This window comes from Helianthus annuus, chromosome 13 (genome assembly GCF_002127325.2).
Source record: "Helianthus annuus cultivar XRQ/B chromosome 13, HanXRQr2.0-SUNRISE, whole genome shotgun sequence".
In the NCBI taxonomy this organism is placed as follows: domain Eukaryota; kingdom Viridiplantae; phylum Streptophyta; class Magnoliopsida; order Asterales; family Asteraceae; genus Helianthus; species Helianthus annuus.
This window is the reverse complement of record NC_035445.2, coordinates 100,608,555-100,634,727: the sequence shown is the minus strand read 5'-3', so window position 1 is coordinate 100,634,727 and position 26,173 is coordinate 100,608,555. Positions and strand designations below refer to the sequence as shown.

General features: G+C 33.0%; 1 protein-coding gene across 1 annotated transcript; it reads left to right on the top strand.

Moving 5' to 3' along the window:
- The first annotated feature begins 4,264 nt into the window (after positions 1-4,264).
- Positions 4,265-6,089, top strand: LOC110901406. The gene is made up of 3 exons (XM_022148237.1): positions 4,265-4,938; positions 5,066-5,555; positions 5,703-6,089. The coding sequence occupies exons 1-3, from the start codon at positions 4,265-4,267 to the stop codon at positions 6,087-6,089; spliced, it is 1,551 nt and encodes a 516-aa protein (XP_022003929.1).
- Positions 6,090-26,173: the final 20,084 nt, after the last annotated feature.

Below are 26,173 nucleotides of genomic sequence, written 5' to 3'. Positions count from 1 at the left end.
ATTATTTCAAAATTTATTCTATGTATTAAAATTACCCATTACCAAACCCACTACATAGCCCATAACTAAAACCTAAGTAATAAATCGATCAATAGATTTCTAACCCTAAAAATATTAACTTGTAATGTGGAGTGCTTATTTCCTATTTCCCGTTTTGAATTTTAGACTTATGATACCTTATTTGGAACTTTTTAATGTGATATTGTGCTTAATGACTGCTTTAAAATGTATGTTTAATTTTGATAGTTTTTTTACATGTTTTAAAAGAATTTGAATCAAATCGAATTTATTCGAATTTTAATCGAATACGAATTGGGTTTTTTATTTGAATACGAATTCGAATTGGGTAGGTTTTAATCGAATTTGAATTCAAGGGAAAATAAAAATTATTCGAATAATTCAAAAATTTGATATTCGATTGGATTAACACCTCTAGTTTTAGGTCCAAAATATACAAACAAAGATCGTTAATAATTTGTCTAATCCATACGGAATCATTTGATGTACCATGGGAAAGAGTTCTATATAAAAAACTATGGTGTTTTAAGCTAATTACTTGGTGTTAAACAGTGTGACAGGATCTAGTTGCATTTAATTTTTAAATCGCTCTGTTATACTAGACGTTTGTCATTAGAAATTACTAAAACAATATTTATAGATAATATAATTTAATTTATTAACTTTTAAACACTAAAAACTAATCAATTAAATAATAAATTAAAAAAAAAAACCTATGGTGCAATCAAAGAAGTTTTATGTATAATCAAAATAGCTCTTTTCAACTCCGTGTGCACAAGTAGTCTATGCATGAGGAACATATAATCAATGAATAAGTTCACTTTACAACTTCATCAATTCACTCTACAAACTTATTAAACACAATTTAAAACAATTTAAATCAAAGGACTTTTAGGCAGTGGCGAAGCTTGAAAAAAAGTCCGGGAGGTCAGAAAGTAACGGAGCTAAAAAAAATTTATATCGCGTAGTTTCGAGGTGTATGTTCGGGTCGGACGTTGGTGATTCGATTCGGGTCGGGTCGGGTCAAAAAATAATATCAAATAAAAAACGTTCTCAAATATTAAAAAAAAAAGTTATCATTTTATTCTTCCACATAGCATAATCTAATAACAAAACAAGTTAACAAATCACCCCTAAATTTCAAACTCTAATTTCTATCTAAATCAAATCACAATAAGATTAAACAAATAAAATTAGACATAATTACAGAAAGATTCAACAAGTTTAGGGCAAAAATTCGGACCAATTCACCCCTAATTTCAACCTATATCACATAAATTGCAGTCCGAAATTAAACCTAAAGATAAAAAACACATACCTTTAACCTTATGAAGATTGAAGAAGTCGAACAAGAGTACAAGACCACAACAACGAGCAGTGTTTTGGCTTCTGTTCTCGAACAAGAAGCTGAATTCGAACAATTCTTGAACCTGCGTTCCCCCCCCTGCAGTTCTGGTTTGTGGCTTCTGTTCTTCTGGTCGATATCCTAAAGTAAACGAATTTGGGTTTTTTTTAGATAGGGTGGGCTTTTAAGTTGGGTTATATATAATGATTTGATTTGGGTTATATAATATCCATTGTAGTATTCTACCAAATATAATGATTTGGGCTATAATACTTGGACTAATTAAATATTTTATTTGGGCTATATAAATAAAAAAAATTAAAACCGGGGGTCGAAAATGTATATACCTATTTTTTTTTTATAAAACCGGGGGGTCGAAAACGTATACATATCTACAAAATCCTATACGAAACGTACATATATAACACTATTGACCGAAAAGTTCGGGGGGCGGCCGCCCCTCCCCGCCCCTTAAATCCTTCGCCCCTGCTTTTAGGGTGTTCATTTTAAACGACCTCCAAATCCCTGTCTTCTCCACAACCTTCTTCTACATCATGTATATTGACTTCCAACCTTCTCCCTCATCTCCCCCAATCTTCTCCTTGTCTTTCAATTGTCAATTTTACTCAATGGTCAATTTCCAAAATGCTTGCATTAGAACACATCATGTGTGCGGGACTGCAACTTGTGATATCGTGGCATCACAACGCTACAGTTGATGTGTTTTCGTCACTGCATCTCGCATTATGCATGCATTTTAAAACCAAGGTTATGTAAAGAGAATGATACAGAAAATATATTTTTATATCTTATTGTATTTGGCCGTCACACATTATGTCCACCTCACACACGCATTTTAAAACCAAATTTATGTAAACAAAAAGATATAGAAATCATATATTTATCTCTTATTTTATTTGCCCATCACACATTATGTTCACCTCACACACGAATAAAACCAAGGTCATGTAAACTGAAAGGTATATAAATCATATATTTATCTCTTAATATATTTACCCAACATTATCTCCACCTCACTAACCCATTTTAATACAAAGGTTATGTAAGCAAAAATATATAAAATTGAAATTATATACTTATCTATTGTTAGGGTAAGGTTATTGTAAAAAAAGGTTAAAAATGTGAGAAAGGTAAGAAATATTGTGGAGATGACATTTGTCCTAAATCTAAATTAATTCAAAAGGGTAAACAAGTAATTTTACCATTAATACAATTAATTAGAAACTTCCCATAACCGCCACCTTAATTATAGGAACTGAATTTTTTGAAAAGATCTCTATAAACAACATTCAACAAGTATATAACACCATTCAGCAAGTATATAACATCATTCGGTAAGTATATAACATTATTCAGCAAGTATATAACACCATTCAGTAAGTATATAACAGTATTCAGCAAGTATATAACACCATTCAGCAAGTATATAACACAATTCAGTAAGCATATAACACCATTCAGCAAGTATATAACACCATTCAGTAATTATATAACACCATTCATGGACTAAACATCTGATCGAAACATATTTTTTTCTCTATATAAGTATATCAGTATGGTACTCATATTAAAGATAAAAAACGCTCATTATTATGGTGTAATTTTTTTTAAAGTTATATATAAAAAGTTATTGACGTTTAAAAAAGACGGGGGGAAGTTACATGTGCATTAATGTTAGTTTCTTAAATTAAAAATGTTAAATTTACCTATATACCCTTAATCTAGAAAATTAATATGTTTAATAGTAAACATTATTTACAATTTTGCCATTATGATCTCAACCATTAGATCAAAGATCTAATGGTGAAGATTCTTTCTTACCTTTCTCACAAAAAACCCTTTTTTTCAGGACCCTCTACCTCTATTGTTATATTGACTACATCACATTTAAAGTTTAATGAAATAAGTTAACATAGGAATACATGAATAATCAACAAGAGTTTGTCACTTTATGTTGTACCAATCAAGCAGTCCAATTGCAAATTCAATCCCATAGACACATATTCCATCCAAAGTATAGTGAAGATTGAACAATGACTTTATTTATCACAGCAAGACAGATTATTCAAACATATGACCAGACAAAACATGTTATCATTACAATTAAGTATATGAAACAGAAATCAGTGGCGTTGCATGCCATGCCTTTTGATCTCTCTATCCATCTGACCGGTGAGCATTAACCCAAACATCTTGTAATCGCATAAAAGGAACCAAACTGGATGACCAAAAGTTGTAGTTATGTTTCCTTCCACATAAAAGTGGTTATACCAAGCCATACCATAACCAACCAAAGGCACGAGGAACATGAACCACCAGTTGAACGAAACTGCATAAATTAAGCACAAAATACTAGAAAGTGTAGCGGCAAAATGCCATCTTCTTGTCGCCGGTTTCGAGTGTTGTTTCATGTAAAAAGGCCAGAATTCCTCCATGCTCTTGAAATTCATGATCTTTAGGAAACGCAAGGTTGACCTTTTTCTATTGTTAGAGATGAAAATTAAGATAGGGATTTAGACAAAACGATGGAACCAGGGCCGGCCCAAGCGCAAGTATTTTGAGGCTTGGGCTTTGGGCCTCCATTTTATAAGGGCCTCCATTTATAAAATAATTCTAGGGTTCTTGGGTGTTTGTGGCTGCAATTATTCCAGAAGAAACAATTAGTTTCTAATTGAAATTGCTAGTTTTTTTTCTTTATTAAAATTGCTTTGCTAGTTATTTTCTTTATTAAAATTGCTTTGGTAGTTTCTAATTGAAATTAGTTTGCTAGTTTATAATGTTAAATAGAAATTTTAAGTACGAATCCGGTCCCATGGCCGGGTAAATGAAGATGGTTTGTAAACTTTTTTTAGTTTTAAATCGAAGAAACAATGAGTCACAATGGTAAATTGGGTTATGAGTTGCGTCACTTCAACCTCATACTCGATCAGCATAAATGGAGAAATTCACGGATATTTTAAAGGGCAAAGGGGTCTGAGACAAGGAGACCCCATCTCTCCGTACCTGTTCACGCTAGTCATGGAGGTCCTCACCTCCATTCTTCAGCACGCGGCCAACTCTCATGCGGGATTTCGGTTTCACAATAACTGTAAGAAACAAAAAATCATTAACTTGTGTTTTGCTGATGACTTGTTTCTGTTTGCTAGAGGTGACACTGTTTCAGTGAAAGTCATTATGGAGTCTCTGAATATGTTTCGAGATATGTCCGGGCTAGTTCCAAGCTTGAGTAAAAGTACTTCTTTCTTTTGTAATGTGCCGACTCGAGTTAAGAACCAGATTGTGGACTTTGTGCCGTTTGCTGAAGGATCATTACCAATTAAATATCTTGGAGTCCCGCTTATTGCTTCGAGACTTCTTAAAAGTGATTGCAAGGTTTTGGTGGAGAAAATTTCTAAGCGAATTTTAGATTGGAAGACGAAGTTTCTCTCATTCGCGGGAAGATTACAACTGGTCAACTCTGTTTTAGCCGCTATGTACTCTTATTGGGCTGCCGTTTTTAGTCTCCTGGCTAGTATTATCAAGAGTATCGAGAGGGGATTTTTTATGGCAACAAGGTTCTTTGGGTTCGAACAAAGCCAAGGTAGCGTGGAAAGATGTGTGCCTTCCCATGTCCGAAGGGGGGTTGGATATTCGAAAGGTTTCGGATGTGAACAAGGCTCTAATGACATTTCATATTCATAGCATTGTTTCGGGTCGAAAATCTCTTTGGGTCGAGTGGATTTATGCTCATCGGCTAAGGGGTAGGAGTTTTTGGGATGTTAAGGTGCCGCAAAACTCCTCATGGGGCTGGAGGAAAATTTTGTCTTTCAGGGGTTCTGTGCGCAAATTCTTTTGGAAGCAAATAGGGAATGGTGAATCCACGTCGTTATGGCATGACACTTGGTGTATTCAATGTCCGCTGAGTCGCTTTATTTCTCCTAGAAACATGTCTCAACAAGGTTTTTCAATCTACTCGAAAGTAGCTGATGTTGTTAACAATGGCATTTGGAGTTGGCCAGACGCTTGGAGGGATCTCTTTCCGGTTCTATTCCAACTGAATCCGATTAATATCACTCCGAATAAACAAGATATCATTCTTTGGCGAACCAATGCTGGTAAACTGATGCCATTCTCGTCCAAGCTGGTATGGGAGACTACTCGCTCACGTGGTAACGAAGTAGAATGGGCAAAGGTGGTTTGGTCGGGATGTAATATTCCTAGACACTCTTTTCACTGTTGGTTGATCTTTCGCAGAAAACTATGGACGCAAGACAGAATTCGAAAATGGAATTGCATCACTAGTGGTTCTATGAACATGATGTGTTGCCTTTTATGTCAGCGAGAGATGGATTCACATGATCATTTGTTTTTTGAATGCTCGTATTCCTCAACAATTTTGGATGCTCTCAAAGAGAAGTCTTGTATGAAGAAGGTTCCTAACAAGTGGGAAGACATCATGAGATGGCTGCAACCGAAAGCAAGTTCCAGATCTTTGAACTCGGTTATTGCTAAACTTACTATAAAGGCGACTGCGTATTTTGTTTGGCAAGAAAGGAATTACAGATTTTTTAACAATCAATTGAGACCGCCGGAAGTGTTAACGAGCATCATCATTGATACAGTGAAACTGAAATTATTATCATTCAAGTATAAAGAGAAGCCGCATGTGAGGAAGACCTTGGATGATTGGAAGCTGACATCGGTGGATACATTCGAAGATAACTGATTTGGAGTAGTTTTGTGTCTAGCTAGTTTGGCTTTGTTAGCGTGTGTTTTATTTGGTGTTTACTCTTATATGGCATGTCATATAAGAGAATTGGTGTAGGCTTATCTACTCCACTTGTGTATTCCTTGTTTTGGTTGGAATGAAATCACCGGGGTAAACCCCTTTACCCAAAAAAAAGGGCCTTAGATTTTTACTACGCTTTGGGCCACCAAAATGGTTGAGGCGACCCTTGATGGAACTAGAATCTTATATATTCAAATACAATGTTAGTTCATATTACCCCTATGATTATAAATAAAATATAAGACATTTCCTAAATACAACAAAAACAAGTGTCGGCGGTAATAGTGCTTCCCATTGATTGGAGGAAAGGGTCGGCAAGGGAAATAGCGTCAGGCACCTGCCTGGTATTTCCGTATTGGCCTAATTAATTTATGATTTTATCCCTGCTTTAAAATTACGAATTTGCCATCAGTTTAAAATGACGTATTTGCCCCCGGTTAAAAATAAAATGACTCTTTTGCTCCCAGCTAAAATTTTCAATTTTGCCCTCGGTTCAAAATTACGTTTTTAACCCGTTTAAAGTTACAATTTTGCCATTAGTTTCCACTGGGGGAATAGTGCCACGCAGCTTCCTGGCACTCCCCCATTGGACCAACCAGTTAATTATTTTATACTCACTTTAAAGTTACATTTTTGCCACCACTTTAAAATTACGTTTTCACCCACAAATCAAAATAAAATTATGCTTTTACTCTCAGCTCAAAATTACGATTTTGCCCTCGGTTCAAAATTACGATTTCACCCGCTGCTCAAAATTACGTTTTTGCCCCCCAATTCAAAATAAAAATATGTTTTCCCCTATCTAAAAATTACGATTTTGCCCTCTGTTAAAAATTATCATTTTACCCTGAGCTCAAAATTACGGACTTGTCATCATTTTAATTTTTTTTTCTAGCAAAACTAAAAGCAAGTGTCGGCGGTAATAGTGCTTCCCATTGATTGGAGGAAAGGGGCGGCAAGGGAAATAGTGTCAGGCACCTGCCTGGTAGTTCCCTATTGGCCTAATTAATTTTTGATTTTATCCCTGCTTCAAAATTACGATTTTGCCAACAGTTCAAAATTACGTATTTGCCCCCAGTTAAAAATAAAATGACTCTTTTGCTCCAAGCTAAAATTTTCAATTTTACCCTCGGTTCAAAATTACGTTTTTGCTCCGTTTAAAGTTACAATTTTGCCATTAGTTTCCAGTGGCGGAATAGTGCCACGCAGCTTCCTGGCACTCCCCCATTGGACCAACCAGTTAATTATTTTATACTCACTTTAAAATTAGATTTTTGCCACCAGTTTAAAATTACGTTTTCGCCCCAAACTCAAAATAAAATTATGCTTTTGCTTTCAGCTCAAAATTACGATTTTTCCCTCGGTTCAAAATTACGATTTCGCCCGCTGCTCAAAATTACGTTTTTGCCCCCTAGTTCAAAATAAAAATATGTTTACCCCCTAGCTAAAAATTACGATTTTGCACTCTGTTAAAAATTATCATTTTGCCCTGAGCTCAAAATTACGGTCTTGTCATCGTTTTAGTTTTTTTTTCTAGCAAAAACTATATGACTGTTTTTTTAATTGGTTGAGAATTATTCGGCCATCGCCCCGCAACGCGGGCGGGGTATTAATTAGTATAAATACAAAACACCTATCAATTTAGTTACCGGAGGTAGAGTGTGTTTTTTTTAAGTCCATGTTTAGTGGTGAGGCCTTATAAGTGGGGTTATGTGATAAGTGGTAAAATGTGTAAGAAAGGGGGGGTTATATAACTTGAGTGTGTAGTGCAAGGGGGTTATATAACATGTATTTATATAAATGTGTATGAGAGAAATTATAGATAGGGTAAATTACACTTTTCATCATTTATGTTTGTACCAGATTGCAACGGATAGCCTTTAACTTCAATAATTACAGTCACAATCATTTATTTCTAAAACTCGTTACACTCTACGTCCTTTAGTACTAACCAGATTAAAAATTTCAGTTAAGTTTATTCACTTAAGGGTATTTTGGTCTATTCATGTTTTTATCTAAATGTTTAATTAATAAAACCAAAAAAATTGCAGATACACTTCATCTTCCCCAATTTCCTAATCCTAAGACCCTAACCACCACATCTTGCCACCACCACCTCATCCTGCCGCCTTCACTCCGGCCACACCCACCGCCCCTAACCCTTTGCAGATCTGCAACCCTTTGCAGAAATACATCCACACGACACGCCCGTGATGCGTTTCCTAACCCAGAAGATACCACCAACAGAATGTCTAAACTAAAAAACAAAAGGGTGTTAATTCTAAAATTACGAAACAAACTAAAAACTGACAACAGTTACTTGTTTAATATGCAACTTGAATCAAACTGAATTAACTCGTCAGTTCATTTCGTAGTGAATTAAACAGATTCACAAACAGAAACGATTAACCTAACCCCTAAATTCTAACTTGTAGGCAGATAAACATCAACGTGTTATTGATACCAAATTCATTACAAATTAAACATCACACATTGCGTTTAGGTGACGCAGATATCACAAAATCGAAACCAGAAAGCAGTATAATATAGAAATATATATATAGAATAACCTGCGTTCGTTCAAGAGGCGTGAATCAAGTTGCATAAGATAACAAAGGAATGAAAATTAGGTAAACTTAACTGCAGATCTGATTTGAAAATATATAGTTATATGTAAATTAGGGTTCTTGGAGATTGCAGATCTTCAAAAGGTTAGGGGTGGTGGGTGTGGCCGGAGAGGTGGCGGCAGCAGGATGAGGGGGTGGTGGCAAGATGTGGTGGTTAGGGTTTTAGGGTTAGGAAATTGGGGAAGATGAAGTGTATATGCAATTTTTTTGGTTTTATTTATTAAACATGTAGATAAAAACATGAATTAACCAAAATACCCTTAAATGAATAAACTTAACTGAAAATTTTAATATGGTTAGTACTAAAGGACGTAGAGTGTAACGGGTTTTACAAATAAAGGATTGTGACTGTAATTATTGAAGTTAAAGGCTATCCGTTGAAATCCGGTACAAACATAAAGGAAGAAAAGTGTAATTTACCCTTATAGATATATATGTATATGTATATATGTGTGTGAGAGAGAGAAACCAAAGTTCACGTAGCTATGCATGCTCCATAACCCCCCTCCCCCTATAACGCGCATGGGAGAGGGGAGTGTTCAGGGCGTCATGGAACGTTATAGCCCAATCTGACGCTATATAACCCCCTTCTACGTATGACCTAATACTGATGTCTTAAGCATTAGGTCTTTTAACTAACTGACATTAAGTAGATTGTTATTTCTACCCAAATGACTATTTATGTAATTCACTTAAAACATTAATAAATAATAATTTTTGTTTTTTTCCCTAAAACTAAACTCCCTCACTCTCTCTCATTGTTTTCAAGTTTTTGTTTCAAGAATTAATAAAGGGTGTTGGTAATGTACCCCTATGAAAGACAAGATAGGGGTGCATATGAGAGATGGAAGGGAGAGATTTATAGGTGTGTAAAAGAATGTAAGAAGTCAGAGGTAGAGAGAAGATATGGTGGTCAATGTGAGACTAGCTTAATTCGTGGAGGGATATACCTCTTAGAGGGATGTGTCAGTTTTAAGCCTAGACAAAGGCGTGTTAAGAATTTTTGGTGTAATGTAGAGTATAAGTGACAATTGTCGTTAAAAAGAGAGAGAATATGTGGTGCAAACATTGATTTAGTGATGTAAGTGGAGGTACATTTAAGTTGACCCTTTTGTCACTAATCTAGAATTCATCTTCTCCTTCTATGTCCTGATCATTGTGTTTGAGCCCAGTCATGGTGTTCAATCTAATCGCGTTTAGTTAAAACATTGTAAAATCGTTTACCTTATTTTGATCAACACATTTGTGGCATTATCTTTGTTCGAAGCCAGTAGGCTTTTAGGTTTTTCAAATGTATAAATTGGACAATCAATGTGAGAAGTACAAATTAAGTGGAGTAGAGAGATACATAAACTTTTACGTTCTCTAGCATTCTACAAAGGCTTTATCCTGAAATTTGGATGGTTTGGTAACTCATGAACTCGTATAAGTTATTTGTTTATTATATCCGATTATTTATTAGTTAAAGAATCAAATTTGATAGAGGATTTAACAAAATGGATTATTAATTATTATTTCAAGAAGGTGAGATACATCAAAAAGTATTTTTTTTTTGCACTATGTTGTTATTACAGCTGACAATCTCACTCTGAAAATTGTGGTACTTAGGTCCAAAAATCTACAAATAAGACTGCTGATAAGTTGTCTAATCCAAACAAAATAACTTGATATTCATATACCATATGCATGAGATTTAAAAAAAAAAATTATGTTTTGAATTATTTACTTGGTTTTAATAAGAATGACGTGTTCCGTTGCGTTTAATCCTAAATCATATGCGAGACCCTTGTTATTAGAAAGATACTAACAATTTATTTATAGATAATATTTAACTTATTAAATTTTAAACATCTATACTATATTATAATGCATCGCACGGGCACCCTACTAGTATCTAAGTACAGATATTAGGCAGTTTTAATAAAATAAAATGTGACACATAATATCTTCATTTTATGTTACGGTACTTTTAATTCTTTTTATTTCTGTTTGCATAGATGGACACATCTTTGTAGATTAGGCGCATCAGACCACAAGTATTAATTACTTGTACATTAAAGCATTATCGACTTGTACCTTTTAATCCGTGCGTCGATATTAAACAAGACAACTATCGAAACGTCGACAAAAATATGTAGGTCGTCATGTTATCTTTAGATTTTTTTTAAACAGTATAGTTTATAAGACATGTCAAGAATACGTAAAAAATTATAAGTTTGTTGTAGATCAGTGAATTGTAACTAATTATCTATAATCTTGTTAAAACCTTAGGGATTTAAGTGTAATAAGTGTAGGGGCTAAAAAATAAGTAGTGTTTAATATACTAAACTACCCTCATTTTAGGGGTCTTTCTATAAATAAAGTGAGGGAAAAGTTCTTATTTTTTGGGTATCTTAAAATACCCCTCCCTCATGCACTATAATATATAGTATAGATATCTTATAAAAACTTAAAACTAACTACAACAAACTTCCTAAATAAATGGGTGGCAAATCTAAAATTAAACCCTAATACACTTCTATCGTTACTACTATAAATACATAGCAGGACACCCTTATATCTATTGCTAAACAAAGTTAAAAAATGGATCCAGCTCTGAATTCAATTGTTGCGAAAAACCAAGTATGCGAGATTGAAAATTCTAAGGTCAGTTCTGTTATATCGCAACAGTGAATAATTGTTTTCTGTTATTTACTTTTATGTGAATATTAACTTATTTAATTTTTCAGATTTAGTTGCATGATGAACATGCCAATTTAAACAACCCATTTGTGGAAAAAGCTTCTAAGGTATTGATTTTGCTGGTTTTTAAGTATTATTTTTGCGTATATCTTTCATATTAACATGTTCGTTATGTTATTACATGTGTATTTTATTGCAGGATGATGGTGATAAAAGTGTTGATATCATTTCTTATGGTGTAATGTTTAGTCCATACAAGTCTAATCTTCAACGTCAATTTAGTGAAGATGTAATTTTAAGGTTTATTTAATCTTTTTTTCATTTTTGTATTCAATTTTTGTCCTTTTTAAGGATCGAAAGTTTGAGACTCAAAGGAAGAGATCCAAGAGACTCTCTGAATGGAAAAAGAGTGAGATTATTAATTTAAACGATTCTGAGGACAATGACAAAGAAAAGGAATTAGAAGATACTGCCGATTCAAGCACAAACCAAAAAACCTGATTAAAAATACCTCGCGTGTCAATTCAGAAGCGGAACAGTTTTCATGCAGTCTGATATGAAATCTATGGAGTGTTTTTATGTTTTTTTTTCCATTTTCAACTGTTATGTTTGATCAAGACCTATGAATAAAGTTTATTTTATATTTGAACTTTATTTTTGGAGTTAATATAATGCAGTTATTGACCATATTAATAAAGTTCAAAATAAAGTTAGTATCCTAAATTTACAAGTCAGCTAAACTTATATAAGTTAATATCCTAAAGTTGCAATAAATAGATATTACAGATAGATATAGTCAAGTTGAAATTATAAAATATTGCAGTTATTCTTGGATATTAATCTAATAATTATATTTCTAAATTAAAAAAATAATGAAGTAATAAACTTTAAAGCTAACAAAACAAAATTGAACTTACTATGATATAAAGTTAACAAAGATATAAACTCTTAACATCCTATTTTTTTACAAAAACTGTTTTTAAAATTCTTTTAAAAATATAAATTATATATATATATATATATATATATATATATATAACAAAATTTAACAATTAAAGTTAAAGGTGTAAAACGTATTTACGAGTCAACTACTATTTTTATTTTTATAAAAACAAAAATTTTAAACTTAAAGTTTATTAGATAAGTACCATGTGGATATTTAAAAAAAGTTATGAACTTTAAAGAATAAAATTATAAACTTTATCATTTAACCAACAAAATAAACTTACTTTACAACTATAACAACTTATCTTTTATTTTTTGTCATTTGATTATCATTTTTTTCATAAAAAACAAAACTTTACATGTGTAAAACAGTTTTTACTTTATTAATAAACAAAACATTTTGTTTTTATAAAAAAAGTAATTCTTTTATAAGCATTTTTTGTATCAAGTAATATAAATAAAATACTCAAGAAATTTACAATCTTTACTAAATAAATACTAAATTGTGTTGCAATTTTTTTGGAATTATAAGTTCAACTATATTGTTATAGATGATATTAGTCGGTTTCAAAAGAATTCTTTACCAACTTGACTAGATACATAGTAGATTGTGTTGCATATTTTTAGGGATTATAAGTTAAAAAGTAGACTCATATAGATAAGATTAGTTAGGAACTAAAAATCTGAACTTAGTATGATATAAAGTTAATAAAGATAAAAACTCTTAACATCCTATTTATTATAAAAACATTTCTTGAAATTTTATAAAAATATAATTTTTTATATCTGTAAAAAACCGAAAATTAACAATTTAAGTTAAAACTCTAAAACATACTTACGAGTCAAATACTATTTTTTATTTTTATAGAAACGAAAATTTTAAACTTAAAGTTTATTGAATGAGTACTATGTGGATACTAAAAAAAGTTGTGAACTTTAAAGAATAAAATTATACTTTATAATTTAACCAATTAAATAAACATACTTTACTGTTATAACAACTTAAATTTTTTTTGTCTTTTGATTATTAATTTTTATAAAAAAACAAAACTTTACATATGTGTAACACTAATGACATATATCCACCACAATAATATTATCATAAATATTATACGAATAAGAAAACAATCAGAAACGAGTGTCGCAATCCAAAGTGTCGCCCCACCGCATCGCGCGGACACCCTACTAGTTATAAAATAAGAAAGTAAAAATTAATAAATTCAGAAAAAAGCTCTAGTACAACCAAAGTGTTATAAATAAACTATATTATGGTGACTATCCACATTCTAACTCCCATCTCTTCATGTCCTTTGTATTAATGTAAGAACACTATATATAGAGTTCTTTGTATTGCATGTTTACATCTCAATGAAAAAGAATTCCTATTCACTTATTCTCTATAGTCTTGTTCTCTCATGTTTAGTATAGTTGTATATGGATTGCTAATAGACCGTTGTTTTACAACACGTTATCAGCACGAGTTGCTGCAAGATCTTCATATCCATGATTTGAATCTTCATATCCATGATTTGGTTTTCTTTCATCCATTCAGGTCACAATACACAAAGCTCATATTTCTAATTAGTAATTGTTTTATTATTTTAGACATCTTGAATAATGTTATCGTATCCATGAAAAGTAAAATTAAGAGTAGAAACAATTGACCTGCAGCCTTTCACCTTGGACTTCATGGCTCCATGTTTTGTCCTCATTTTATTGTTTTTGTATATAATCATAACTAGAAAATTTGGATTTAGTTTTTTGCATATTTTGATGGCATGAAAGTAACTGAGGAGAAAATGACTGAAAAATAAATTATATTTGATTTGTTTTCAAAAAATAAATAAATAACAATGTTTACAGCCTTTGAAGATTATTTTTTATGCAATTGATTACGTTCTTCATTAGCATCAAATAAAAAATGTGTGACTTCTACTTTATAAAATCGGACTCTTTCATGCCATTTACTACATTTTAGATTTGTAGTATTTCAGATTTCCCCCAATATCATCATTAAGTCATTATATGGGCTCGATGAAAATCTTGCCTAGGTTAAGTAGTCATAATCTATTATTCATCCATTATAAATGTATGAAAGTTTAAATGTTATATATAGTATTTACATTTGCTAGTAACTGGTCAATATGATCATCAACATGCACATAAATTATTTGTTTGTATTAAGAATTATTTTGACATTTTGATTTCAACTAAGAAATTGTATTTAAGATGATGAGCCTAATAAACTTTGCTTGAAAACAAGTTAATTTGCATATATCTAATTAATATTTGCCGAAGAAACCTGATTTTCTATGTATTTAATCGGCCATATACTTCACCGGTTGAAATCTCGTTGGAATTGATAATTTGATATACATGATCTAGAATTATGCTTTTGTGTTTGGCCGATTGCTTTCTAAAACCACGAAAGAATTTGAAGGGGGGTTAAGAAGAAACGGGATGGTAACTAATTACTATAATTCAATTTTTAAATTAGTCATAAAGAACTATAAAGAAATCATTTAAATCAGCCATACAGAGCTATAAAGAAATCATTTAAATTAGCCATAAAGAGTTATAAAGAAATCATTTAAAGTGGCAGTTAACATTCCCTATTAGTTTATATAACCAATAAAAAGTTTGTTAGCAACTTAGATAAGTTTTACATCTTTGCCACTTCATTATATTCTTTCAACACTTTTATGTATTATTTTCATTTACGTTTTTCATCATAACACATGTTTTAAAGGTAAAATAACTCTTGCATGTATGATTAGTTACATTAAGCATCAATCATCTTTATTATTATTATGATTATTCATTCTGATATTCAAAAAGTAAAAGTGTAACATTTTGTTGCCTTTCTAGTTCATAAAGTAATAGCCTATAATGGCTCAACTATTTAAATTGAGTTACTTGTATTTTAATCATGTTTATAAACCTTTATAATATTTTAATAGTGGTTCTAAAGATAACTTCATTGTCTCAAATGGTTTATATACAATTATCTTTTATTATATTTTTGGCGACGTGTTACAAAGTCATGCATTTATAATTTTATGTATACATTGTGTTCAATATATTAGCAGTTTTGATAAGAACATCAAAATAACCAATGTTGTGTATGCTCACAAGTTATAAACACAACTGAATTGTGATCAAGATTCATTTATAGTATGGCACTCGAAGTGTCAAATTCCCTAAAGCATATTATAAACTTATCAAAGCTTGTAAGAGTTTGGACCGATAAATCCTAATGTCCCGGTCATATAACTTTTTCTAGTTGAGGTTATGTGATGAAAAGATTATTTATATTGGTTGAATAAAACAATTTCCATTTGTCAAACCTCAAATATGCTCATAAAGTAGTAATATTACTATATATATATATATATATATATATATAGGGTAGGGATATGGTAAAAAGTGTTTAAAATGTGAGAAGGGTAAGAACTGTTTTAAACCATTGGATATTTGATCTAATGGTTGAGATCAATAGGGTATAAAAATGTAAATTGTGTTTTAATTAGAGGGACCTTATGTAAAATTGAAGGGCAATAGTGTCTTTTTCAATGTTTGAAATATGGTAACCGTAACCTACACAACCAAAAACACCTGCATTCACTCCTTTTTCCTTAAATATCGGAATTAATGATTCACCTTAATTGTAGAGAGGTCTTTGGTTGCATATTCTTCATACGTTATCATAAAGAGATCTATAATCAGATTCATGGCGTGGTGTTCTAAAACAACATGATAAATTGACTATGATTCAAGTCATGGTGTTTTATCTGGAGACATTGTTCATGGCGTGGTGTTTTAAACATCTATGATTCAAGTCATGGTGTTTTATCTGGAGACATTGTTCATGGCGTGGTGTTTTATCAATACAAAACATTCCCAGATTTTAAAACACCATGACTATGATTCAAGTCATGGTGTTTTATCTGGAGACATTGTTCATGGTGTGGTGTTTTTAACATCTATGATTCAAGTCATGGTGTTTTATAGGGAGACATTGTATAATCAGATTCATGGCGTGGTGTTTTAAAACAACTGGATAAATTGACTATGATTCAAGTCATGGTGTTTTATCTAGAGACATTGTTCATGGCGTGGTGTTTTAAAAATCTGGAGACATTGACTATGATTCAAGTCATGGTGTTTTACCTGGAATCCAGAAAACATTGTATTATGATTACATCCATGGTGTTTTAACATCTGGACAATCAATACGAAACATTCCCAGATTTTAAAACACCATGACTATGATTCAAGTCATGGTGTTTTATCTGGAATCCAAAAAACATTAAAACACCAATTCAAGATCGAAGCTGTATGTATATAACCCTTTAAAACACCAGAATCGAAGAAGGGCGCAGAAGTTAAACAACTGTATTGTCTCTAGCGATTTCATAAGACTTCTTGTATTTATAATTGATGAAGAATGATACGTAGATAACAATCGTATTGGATCTTGCAAAAAAAAAAAATACAAAATTTGAATCAATCCCTAAACATTCTCATTGCCAGTTATTTTTTTTCAGTTATATTGGAAATCAATTAATTGACAAGAATGTACAATTACTAATATACCCTTTTGAATTAATTAAGATGAGGGACACTTGTCATTCCCAAATTATTTCTTACACTTCTTACAAAAGATGGACTTTGTACAAGATCCTCTACCTATATATATATATATATATATATATATAGGGTTAGGATCATGAGTGAACAACATCCTTGTTTGTGAACAGAGTGAACTAATCTCAGCCATCCATTTGTTTTTTAATTAAAAGGATAGGATTGTAAATTTACCTTTAATTTTCATAAATTAGATTTAAATCATTTTGTTTTAATTCTTGATTTCAGTTACACGTTTCCTATTTAAATCATTTCGTTTGAATTCTTGATTTCAGTTACATGTTTCCTATTTTGTAGAGATTATACCTTTTCTCATGACATTTTTACATATATGTACTTTTTAATTTACATGTGTATGTATATGTATAAAAAAGATATACATATGTGTATAAAACAGTTTGGTTGAATAGAAACTGTGTATAAAATATACATGAACAGAACTAATAAATGGTTTATACACATATGTAATTGTATTGGATACTCAAAGTACACATATGTATTATTTAAATTACATATGTATGCATGTGTATAAAATAGATATACATATGTGTATAAAACAGGTTGGCTGAATAGTAATTGTGTTTATTTTTTACATTAATAAATTAGTTAATTGGTGAGAGAAATGAAGAGAGAGAATGTAATTAAATATTTAATTGGAAAGAGAACTAGTTAATAATTTACACTTATACCCTTTTCATTTATTTTCTACACATAAATAATTAGGAAATTGTCATTGTTATAAATCTTAAGATCTCCTAAATCAATGGACAAGATATGTTCATTTTGTTCACAAAAACAATATGGTTCACTCTTGAACCCTACCCTATATATATATATATATATATATATATATATATATATATATAGGGGATGGATCATGAGAAAACTAGTTTAAATGAGAAAACCAAAAAACTAACTAAAAAAACATAAAAAAAACCAAAAAAAATACCAAATTTTTTTTTTTTTTTTTTACAATTTTTTAATAAAAAATCGCTACTTTATATGTATGGAAAAAAATTTTCAAAAAAAAAAAAAAAATTTTTTTTAGTTGTACTGCACATGTGCACTAATACGGAAAGCCTAAACCACTTAACCCACCACCCACCGACACCCCCCAAAAACCTAAACCCCCCCCACCCCCACCCCCCAAAACCTAAATTCACCCTCCCACCAAAAGCCTAACCCCCCACCCCCCACCCCCCAAAAACCTAAACCCCCCACCCCCACCCCCCAAAAACCTAAAACTAAACCCTAAACATAAACCCGAAAAAAACCTAAACCCCCCACCCCCCCCCCCCCCAAAAAAAAACCTAAACCCCCCTCCCCCACCCCCAAAAACCTAAACCCCCCACCCCCCAAAAACCTAAACCCCCCACCCCCAAAAACCTAAAACTAAACCCTAAACATAAACCCGAAAAAAAACCTAAACCCCCCACCCCCCCCACCCCCAAAAAAAACCTAAACCCCCCTCCCCCCACACCCAAAAACCTAATCCTAATCCTAAACCTCCAAAAAAACTAACCCTAAAAGCTAAACTAGACTCAAAAAGCTAATTTTAAGCATGTAATGCAATTGTAGTACATGTTACATAGCACATGTGCACTACTATAATAATAGTGTAGAAAACAAGACGACACCATAAATCTTTTTTTATGTCATAAAAAATATGCTCGAATATACTTGAATGAAAGATAAGAAAATTTGTGATCTTATGGTGCCATTTTTGTTTTAAAATGATAACGTATGGAGAAATGGGAAATGTTTGAAAATTTATATATTTTTTGTTCCAATTTTACCCCTCCTTCATTAAAAGTCCCCCCCTCCTTCATTAAAAGTCTCCCTCCCTCTCCCTTTTAGTGGATTTTAGTTAGTTTTCTAGTTTTCTCATTTATATCTAGTTTTCTCATGATCCTCTCCCTATATATATATATATATATATATATATATATATATATATATATATATATATATATATATATATATATATAACAAAAGCAACAAGAATGAAGGTTGTGTGGCTCTAAGCCATTCCTTAAGGTAAATGCAATGATAGATTAGTGAAAGGTCGAGATCATGTACATAACAAAAGCAATTGTAATGATAGCACTATGAAAGTTGTATGGTTATAATCCATTCCCTAAAAGTTAATGTGATGATATAATGATCGTTATAAAGGTCATGATCATGGTAAATGATGAGGGAAATCTTTTTCTTATGTTTGTTCTCTTGTTCATAAGTAAACGACTCTGACGTTAGTTACTTAAATTGATAGACAATAATTCATTTGAGTTAGTGTTGATGCTCATTTATACTGAATTTCACATGAATCCTAAATCAATGTTGAGAACCAGATGTTCTCCCAAATGTATACAAAGTCCTGTTTGTTTTAATAATGATATTTCAAGTTCAACCCAAACTTTAGTTCATCGCACTTGGCGTTTTTGGCTAACATATAGCCTAGTGATGGAAAACCTTATGAATAGTACATGTTTTCCCTCTAAACAAAGGCTAAAACTATACTATTTCACGTGGTAGAGACGCTATTGATACTATTTCATGTGTTAATAGCATATTAAATGCTCCAGAAGAGCATCGATAGTTTACCCGCTGATATCGAATTTTGTAATTCATAATGCATCATATTCTAATGTATACCGAATAAATTTATTAAGTTTCCACTATGTTTGAATGAAAAGTCATCACCTTGGAATGGAGTAAAAGAAAATGTACTAAATATCTAAAATATATCATATAGTAAATATGGCTAGAAGACTATATTAGAAGTTACTAGAAATGATACTAATTTTCCACAATATTCCATTAAATCAAATATGGTGAGTAACCAGAAGTTACTAGAATATTTATACGTTCACCACATGGCATGACCAAACAGGTCATCAAGATAGCATCATGATATGCTAAACAATCAAACATGCTAACCGGTACCTTAGCACCTCTAAGTAATCTAAAAACATTGCTCCCAAAATGCCTTATCATATGTCTAGTTAGTTTTTTTTTGTGGCAAATAAATTTTTATGCCCTTCCAAACAATAAACTCCTACACACAATCCCTCTTATATGGGACCATTGAAATGTACAGTTGTGTGGATTGTGGCATTCATACATGGTTACATGTGAGTTTTTAGCTACCCGTATCTATCATATGCCCAACACTATGGAACGTTGTTTTTTGACATGGTTTAACATGGTTCTTTGACAACCCAATTGTAGGGACCATTGTTGGGTACAATGTGAAATATAGTGAGAGGCATACGTAGTCGAGACGGAATTCGTCGATTGATTATATCAATTCAAAACCAAATGCTTATCACAAATACTCGCCATTACAACTGGTCTCCTGAAGAGAACCAAGTTTCCATTTTTTATATATATTTTGTTCTGCAGCCTATGTACCAATAGCACCACCATAACATATAAAATGGGATATGTACATCGTATTCCCAGTCTTAGGGGGAGACAAGAAAATGAAAGACTGGTAACATAAAAAAAATGCATCATATTATATATCGACCCCTGAAGTGGTCAATGCAAATCTGAAGTCCAAAAGAAAGAGGGTGTATTTGCAAATAATAACAAATGAAATACAAGATGCATTCACTAACACAAATAAGGTGACAAAGTCACATATACCAGCTTAAACTTATCTGCTCGAATGGAAGTACTCACAAAATGATTATCATATTAATAAATTGTGAGAGATAAATCGGTTCCAAAAATATAAAACCCACAAAACATAAAAAGAGCAGAGTAACGCAGTTGGTGTAACCCCAAAAGAGGTGGCACATAAAACACCATAAGTTTTGCATACAAAACCTCAGAAGTGGTTGCATACTAAACCTTAAAGAAGGTTGTTGTCAAAACCCCAAAAGAGGCTAATGGAGTTCTAAAATAAACTCTAGTGCCAAACAAATATGAGATCGCGATTAATCATGTACAAAATAAGTACAATATGGAACCGCAATGAAACACGTGTAAAATGATATATTTGATTATGCTATAGCAATAGATATAATCGATGAAAAAAAGATTACGTATATAAAAAGTGTGCAAGAGTGTACGCACACAAATAGCCAAAATGGCTACATGACTTAAGGTTGAACTAAATTTGCTCGACAAACTAAACGTTTTCGAACCAGCAGTTCGAACACCCATAGACGTCAAACAAGTAGGTTATAAATGGGTGTCTTTAAATAAAAGGAAACGTAAATAATAAGTTTTTCCGATGTAAGGCACGCATTTTAACATAAAGATTTTTCCCAAATCCCAACAGTTGATTACGAGGAAACATATACCCCTGTAGTGGATGCGATAATCTTTAGATGTTTAAGTGGCCTCGCAATCTCACAATGACTTCAGATAAAACAACTTATGGATGTCATCACCGTATACATGTACGAGACAATTGCAAATGACATCTGTATGAAAACCCCTTAAGGATTAAAAATGCTCAAAGCATTATGAAACAATAACCCCATATGTGTTATATATATGAATTTTAAAGGAAACTACTCGTATGTGGTACAGTCGACTATACTCTGAAAAGAGAGGTATAATTTTGATAAAATGAGCTACATCTATTTAACAAGATTTCATTCTTACAGTGATAATGTAAACATCATCGAGAGGGAACTCTCAAACTAAAGAGGAAAATTTTTGAATGACCTTGGCACGGTCTAATTATTACTCAAACTGCAGTTCGAGTATATATGTAATTATATTTTACTAATCCCTCAAGTACATTTAGAAGATGATGTTTGGATATTTTAGTATGGACATAGCTGAACCTTAAAGTATGTTAAAGGTTGTTAAGTCATTTGTTATAAGAAATGCCTATTATCATCTCCTACCATACTAGAGATTCTCATTCTAGAAGTACCATCATTAAATACATAAGTGCATTAATATGTTTTGCTAGCTATGTATGGTTATAATATTTTTCACTTGTGCTTATTGTCATGATATAACCTTTGTCAAGTGAAGAGACATTGGAATGAGTTCAAAGAAATATTTCAGGTATAAACGATATTTGATTATATTTTACTAACCCATCAAAACAAGTTTGGTTAGTCTTGTAGATGCAGGAATGTAACAAAACACAGTCGTGCACTGATGCGGATTGGTGTGTATATGGAATTAAGTATATTTTAAGCCCTTTTTACACGTTAGCCAAGTTTTAAATTTATAAAACACGATATTTTACTAACACCAAACACACATATGGGCAAATGCACCCATCGTGAGCGTAGTATAGTGTTGGCAAGATACCGAGGTCGTCCAAGGACACAAGAGCTTTTAGTACTGGTTTATCCTCAACGTCTAATCAAATCAAAAGTTTAGAAAAAGGTTTTAAACTATAAAAATAAAACCTAACTAAAATGCTGAAAAATAAAATAAAATAAAAACAGATAGACAAGATGAATCACTTGGCTCCGACTTGTGTATAGTGTAACCTTTGATTATTTCTGCACTTTTGCACTTTTTAAGAGATTATCTTAGTTATTGTAGTAGGCCCCTCTTTTGAAGGTGACGTTACCCTCAACCCAGTAGTTTGAGTCAGCAAGGATACAATCCTAAAGGGTCGGATTATTGAAAGATAATTAATTAAGTTATTAATGCATATAGTGGTAGGCCCCTCTTTTGAAGGTGACGTTACCCTCAGCTTAGTAGTCTGAGTCAGCAGGGATACAGTCCTAAGTAGCCGGGTTAAAATATTAATAGTAGTTTAACTTATGAGGGGATCAAAGAGTTGGGACCCCCCGCCATCCAATACTGGTGGGTATTGAAGGAGGTCCTACTAAATTTGACCCAGGTCCTTTGCAAGATCTATACACTGAACAATGGCAAGACTCTTACCAAACCGTTCCCTTAACACCCGACCAGGTAGCCAACATATCTCCATATAGACCGTGGAGATATGAATGTGAAAATCTTTTATTTTATATAGGCAGTAAAATAATGCCAAGACACCACGGACAAACGATAAGGAAGAATCACCTTCAACATAAGAAACTAGTTCTTAAAGTCATTAATACATAAACAAGTAAAAAGTGCGAAAAGATTAAAAATAAAAAGTATTACACTAGACACTTGTCTTCACCAAGTGATGTAAGAGACTTAGGCAAACATGGCTTTTGATTGTCAAGAACTCTTACGATCAATCTTGGATCCCGAGACGACTCACACACTCTATGATGGACAATGGATGATGGTGTTGTGATGGTGGTGGGTAGTGGGTGAAGTGTGAGAGAGGTGGTGTGTCAAGGGATGAGTTGCAAGCGATCCAAGCACTCCCATTTATAGGCTGAACAGAAGCTCGGGCACGGGCCCGTGTCCGTTGGGCACGACCCCGTGTCCATCCTTCTCTCTTTCTTCATTAATTGCAGTTTGTCTGCATTAGTTGACCACGCCCCCGTGTCCGCTGAGCACGACCCCGTGTGCAGAAGCATATCTGTACTATCAAGATTTGCCTGGATTCTGCGAATCTTATAGTTGACCACGGCCCCGTGCCCGCTGAACACGGCCCCGTGGTGGGCGATGGAAGCTTCTACAACTTTGTCTTTTCTGCTGACACTTGGGCACGCCCACCCTTGCTCACTGAGCACGGGGCATGTTCAGTCTTCTGTTTTCTTGATTTTGCTTGGGAAGATGCTGTCAGGGGGTCGGACATGCCACGTTTGTTCCTTTTCTTGTATTTGTGTTGGATTTAGCTGCCTTTTTTCTTCTTTTGTTCATTTGAGCTCATTTAATCTTGAAAATACAAAAGGAAGACAAAAACACACTTTTTCCAACATTAGCACTAAAAAAGGGTTAGTTTTACGCCACAATTGATGTAATTTATATGTTGTATTTTGTGCACATCAAATACCCCCACACTTGATTCTTTGCTTGTTCTCAAGCAAAACTCTTTATAATGTGGCTTTACACTCCCAAATAGAATGGGTAGAAGAGAAGGTTTTTTGGGCTTGTCATAGAGTGTCGGGATTTCCAAGATTCGTTATTAAGTTTTATTTTTATTTATTTACAATCCTATTCGTCATGATTTATTAAAAATGTTTCATAAGATAAATTACTTATTAGGGCATAACATGCCTTTTTTTTAAAATTCCATTTATATATGAGTTCACATACCTCACGGGGGATCACTCAACACTCGGCCGAAGGTGTATTTTTAGTGAATCACTCGAGAGCGGCATGAAACTTACTCCTACCATAGGCTTGCCAAGCAACCAATCCTCCTCCTTTCTAACTATATACCTTTGTAAATATCAAGATGACTTTTTTTTTGGGTGAAGGGTTAGGCTTGGGCTAAAGGTGGGTGGTTGGGTTAGTGGTTAGTAAAAGGGCGAAAAGCTTAAAAAGCGTCGGTTTTCATAAGATTCGATATTTTTCAAAACTTTTTTATTTTGATGAAGCTTTTCAAACAAAGTTATTTTTTTTATAAACTTGTTTGTTTATTTCTTTGGCTTCATCCTCATTTTTTTTTCAAGTCATACTAAAAACCGAGCTTTGTTACTAAAATAAAGGGTTAAAAATGAAAAACGGTTTAGGTGGGTAAATGGTGTTTAGTTTGGGTTATGAAATGAAAAGGTTTAGGCTCAAAGGGGTTAACTAGGGGGATTTTGGGTAGGTGGAAAAAAAAGAAAAATAATGGTGTAGAAATAAAAAGGGTTAGTCCTAATGCCTCCATCATTTACTTACTCGGGTTTAAGTTGGTAAGGACAAGGAATGTATCGTCGTGGCAAGTTCTAGAGTTGTAATAACCAAGCGGCTATTCACACAAGAAACGAAAAATGACCATTTAGTTTATAGATATGTATTTGTATGCTCAATAAAGGCTCAAAAACTCACTTTTGTGGGAATGGGTTTTTTATGTGATCAAGTATATATAATCAAATTTTAACTAAGTTTGTCATGTCGTTTCATAATTTTCTTATGTTGGTTCTTTTTATCACGACGTTATCGGTTGTAAATTTGTAAAAATATAACCTCTTTAGAATTTTGAAATTCCCAACTTAAACCTAGACAAGTAAAAAAAATGAAAATTTTTGAAAAAATTTGGGGTGATTAGCGGTTCCAATAGAGTTTTGTGTAAGGCCTGTTAATTAAGACTTGCAAGATTCAAGGTTTTAGCATCCCCCCCTCACACTTAAATTACACATTGTCCTCAATGTGTCCCAAAAATAAGTTTTTAGGTTGATTGAATGTGTAAAAAGGTGTGAAAAAGCAAAATTTGATGTTACTGGCGTCTGGACACGGCCCCGTGTTCAAGTGCCAGTAACAAAAGTTTGTAAAAAGAAACAGAAGCCTGGACACGAGGGCGTGTTCAGTGAGCACACCCCGTGTCCAGTTACCTGAACTGGGCATTTTCTGCAGATTGTGCAGCACGGGGTCGTGTTGGGCGGGCACGGCCCGTGCTTAACTTGCTGTAACGAAGAAAAATTTGTCGGATGGCTTTGTTTTCGTTCATGGGTCGTTGGTGCAAGTTTCCCTTGTTATCCTTCACCATCCCGAGTGTGTTTTATTCCTAAAAATTAAAACTAAACTAGAAAACATAAAAATTAATCTAAACTAAACTAAGGATAGTTCCGCGGAATGCCTCCATGGTGCGCCACGTTTATAAGGGTCCTTGGCTAGACCCAAAGCCTGGTCATATGTTACCCAAGTGGGATGTTTTGCATCCCATGCTACACCGTCGGAGAGCATCATCCAAACTTGAGTTAATGACCTTCATGTAGTTGACCGGGTCTTCGTCTTCTACTCTTTTTCCGACTCCAAACTTTACTTCCTCGTCCCTAACCCTCAATGTCAGTGTTCCATCATTCATATCTACCACTGCTTGTGCTGTAGCTAGGAATGGTCTTCCTAGGATGAGTGGTACTTCGGTATCTTCCTCCATATCTAGTACGACAAAGTCGGCCGGGAAGACAAATTCGCCGACTTTGACCAATAGATTTTCAGCGACACCTTGTGGATATTTGACGGATCTATCGGCGAGTTGTATGCTTATTTTTGTAGGACTTGTTTTCCCTAAGCCGAGTCGATTGAGCATTGATGAGGGCATGAGGTTGATGCTTGCTCCTAGATCTGCTAGTGCATTAC